At 47.7% G+C, this 3856-nt stretch overlaps 1 protein-coding gene across 1 annotated transcript; it reads right to left on the bottom strand.

The window, feature by feature from the left end:
• Positions 1–301: 301 nt before the first annotated feature.
• NDN (necdin, MAGE family member) lies at positions 302–1965 on the bottom strand. Its single transcript, XM_043434419.1, has one exon. The coding sequence runs from the start codon at positions 1841–1843 to the stop codon at positions 866–868; it is 978 nt and encodes a 325-aa protein (XP_043290354.1). The 5' UTR covers positions 1844–1965; the 3' UTR covers positions 302–865.
• Between the last annotated feature and the right edge of the window lie 1891 nt (positions 1966–3856).

Below are 3856 nucleotides of genomic sequence, written 5' to 3' on the forward strand. Positions count from 1 at the left end.
TTTTTTATAAAATGTGGAAAATGTAAGAGAGGAAATTACTCTAAATATCAACATTTGTTATTTCTATGTGATGTGATTATGACCCCTTTGTTGGTTTTTGCACTTTTTTCTACTTGTCAAAGCTTTGATATGAACTTGTGAATTCCTTTCTGAAAATAAAACTATGCACTTCACACATTTATGAGTCATGAGTTCTGACGTCCCCGTCCTATTAGATGAAATAGTTATATCTGTATACTTTATAATTCCCATTCCCAACCCATAATATTCTGTTAAGAAGATAAAGTACACTTTCCATGAATGACTGTATCACAAGAATCTTTAATGTTTAAAGTTTATTCATGGTGAGGCTGTATCTGTGTTTAGTAAAGTGTGCCCACATTGAGTCCATCTCAGTCCACATCACCAAACTCCACAGGGATGTTTCCTGTGCCCAGGCAGAGCACAAAGACAGGAGTCGGCTTTTCTCTTGGTTAGGCCAGCTGTTCTGGGGAGTTTTTCCAAACTCTCCAAGACCAATCTACCCCAATACACAGCCTCCGTCACACATACAAGAATATGGAAAATGTCTCAGTGTATTTCATAAGTTTAGCACGTCTCTGGTACAAAAAATTCAAGAAAGGTAGCACAAACGCGAAAGCACCAACTGAGCTTACTTACAAACAATCATGCATGAATCCTACACACTAATATTACTGAAGTGAACACAACATTGCATTAAGAGGTATAAAAGCACTATACGGAAAACTTAAAAGTTACACGTGAAATACTGCACTGTAGATCCTGAATATTCTAATGTCCCCCACCCCCACCCCTCCTCCACCTTGGCGAGGGGCAGAAAACATCCATCTGCCTCCAGACCTTGCTAGTCCTCGGAGACACTGTTGCGGGGGCAGTAGGCAGTGGGGTGGGCCTCCCGCAAGGCTCTAGCCTCTTCCAGAGCTTCCCTGTAGCGGGAAGGCCAGGCCTGGGGGTTTTTCTTAAAGACCCTGGCCAGGAACTCCATGATCTGCATCTTGGTGATTTCGCGGCTGGCACGGGAGCCCCAGAAGAACTCGTACTCAGGGGGCTCGACATGGGGGACGCGCTGGTACTTCAGGTAGTTCTGCTGGACGAACTCCTCGGTGATAAGCTTTCTCACGTCTCCGAAGGTGGAGTGTTTCTTCCAAGGCCTCAGCCCCAAGATGCGCAGCACGTTCCAGACTGCACTCTCTCGAGCGCCGCGACCCTTCACGTAAATGAGGCTCAGGATCATCAGCAGGAGGCCTGTCATCGGCATGCGGTTGCTCAGAGCGACCCTGTCCAACTCCTCTGGCTCCAGAGCTTTGACCAGCGAAAACTCCATGGTGTGCAGGCTGGTCAGCCTCAGGTGCAGCCCAAACACGCGTGCGAGGATGAGGCTGGTGCGCCGAAGGATGCTTCTGCACCACTTCTTGTAACTGCCGATGACATCTTTCACCATGTCTGGGAACCAGATGATCATCCTCTTCTGGTCCTTGACCAGCACGTACCACATGAGCTCGTGTGCCTTCTGCACCAGCTGGGCCGGGGCCGGGGGCGCCGGGCTGAGCTGAGTTGTGCTCGGGGCCTGGTGGGGACGGCCTTCCTCAGCGGCCTGCTGCAGGGCCTTCGGGTCTCCCTCTTCGCCTGGAGCCTGGGGAGGCAGCGAGGCCAGAGGGGCATCAGGCGGGCTTAAGGGAGGGCTCTCCGGCTCAGCGAGGGTCGCGGCCTGAGACCCGGGAGCAGAGGGCCCGCCGGGAATGCCGGGGCTGCTGTGCCCCTCGGAGTTGGAGGCCTCGGCTGCAAAGCTGGGGTCGCACACATCCTTACTTTGTTCGGACATATCTGTTCGGTCTCGCAAGAGCAGGGCCGCCGCGTCCAAGAGCTCTTCGAGTCTGCTTTCCCTCCGCGGACTCCTGGAGAGGAAGTGCGCATTGCTGCGCGCGGCGCCTTCCGCAGAGGCCAGGCAGGGCGGGGCGGCGGCGGGCCGGGCCAATGCGCCTGCGCGTCCGCGCGCCTGGGCCCCGGCAGTTGCTTTGGCGGGTGGGGCTCCCGGTGGGCTGCGGAAGGGGGCTAGGAGGCCCCCAGTAAAAATAGAGGGTCCGCTAGAATATGGGGGCTCCTGGTGGGCTGCGGAAGGGGGCTAGGAGGCCCCCAGTAAGGATAGAGGGTCCGCTAGAATATGGGCCTCAGTGATCACTCCCCCTCCCCAGGCGTCCTGTTAGGGCTAAGGAGGAGTTCTTGAGGAGGAAGGGAGGGAGATGGGTGAGCACTAGACAAGGAGTAAGTTTAAGGGACAAGCGGCAATTTAAGCTTCTGAGATGCTGAAGCTGAGTTTCTTAGGAAGCATTTGATTAGGTATATCCAAAATCAAGTTAGAGATGGGCAAGACCTAGGCTGGTGTGTCGACTAGGTTTCAGATCAGTGTGAGAATTTAAACTGAGAGAACAGTCAGGATTGCCCAAGAAAATAAGTCAACTCTGAAAAAGAGAAGTGGCTTAGTCGTGTCCGACTGTTTGTGCTCCCGTGGGCTGTAGCCTACCAGGCTCCTACGTCCATGGGCTTTTCCAGGCAAGAATACTGGAGTAGGTTGCCATTTCCTTCTCCAGGGGATCTTCCCGATCCAGGGATCGGACCCAGGTCTCCCGCGTTGCAGATAGACGCTTTACCGTCTGAGCCACCAGGAGGACTAATTGGGCAAATTGGAATTCTGAGGGATAACAACAAAAATTCATTGATTTCCTACTACATGCAAGAGTTATAAACAAGAAATGCAGAATGTAGTCAATCCGAGTGCAATTGAAATTTTCTTGAAGGCAGTATACTAATGACTTTGTTAGTATTTTAATGGTCATGATTTTGGTTTTTCAATTCCTTTGGGTAATCTTGGTGTAAGTTTTGTTTCATTAGAATACCCTCACACAGAGATATTAGCATAGACTCATATGATGTCTTTCCACCTGTTTTTCCAGGACCTTCCTTCCCTTTATGACTGTTTCAACCTCCACTTTTGTTCCTGTGGAAACTTCGCCTTCTTACAGCACAGCACCCCCATCTTCCACAGAAACTGAATAGTATCTCATGCAAATCCCTCCCAAGATCCTTTTTTTTTTCTTTTTCTTTTTTAAATTAACATAGATCCTCTAAACTTTCCCAGATAATGAGTGATTTGAGATGTAACAACTGGTGGTTATATTTCAATTTTCAAATTTAGAAACCAAATCTGAAGTTTTGTTTGGGACCATCAACAAAAACAAAGTTGACAGTGTCAGAGATGATTCCTTAAAAAAAACTGGGCACAGAAACCTCTGGATCCAATGTTCCTGCAACTAATCAACATGCCTTGTATAAGCCAATGTGGTCTTTCAACCATTCCTGGGTTTCCTCAAGCCAGCAGCTTCTTACATATGTCCTCAGTGAGTCTGGCTGTTGTCACTTGAAACCTAACTCATATACACAATATTGTTTTGACATTTCTAGAATCCTCTCTTTATTAGCTTGTACCCCTTTCTCATTTCTCACTTTACTCAAGTAGATTGACTTCAAAGGGTTTTTCCCTTTGCTGTTTTTTATCTTTGGATTTTCATGCTTGTATCACTTTTAGGAGGAACAATTTGACTGCAGTCCAATAGAACCCCCTAATCTCTTAGTTCACAAGGATAATTCCTACAGATAATTTAGATGTATCTCATCTGGAATTTTTCTTGTTCATCATTTTCTTCTCTTTAATTTATAGATTTCTATTTTTTAAATATTCCTTACAGAGTGGTATCAGCTATATTAGTGTTTTCAATTATTATTTTGTAAGAATGGCTTAAATTGATTGATTGCCCCCATTATTCTTAAAATAATTCTC

The sequence above is a fragment of the Cervus canadensis genome, chromosome 17, assembly GCF_019320065.1.
Source record: "Cervus canadensis isolate Bull #8, Minnesota chromosome 17, ASM1932006v1, whole genome shotgun sequence".
In the NCBI taxonomy this organism is placed as follows: Eukaryota; Metazoa; Chordata; class Mammalia; order Artiodactyla; family Cervidae; genus Cervus; species Cervus canadensis.

Excerpts from the sequence above, each read along its gene's own strand:
- NDN (XM_043434419.1), bottom strand. The coding sequence starts at position 1,843 with ATGTCCGAACAAAGTAAGGATGTGTGCGACCCCAGCTTTGCAGCCGAG.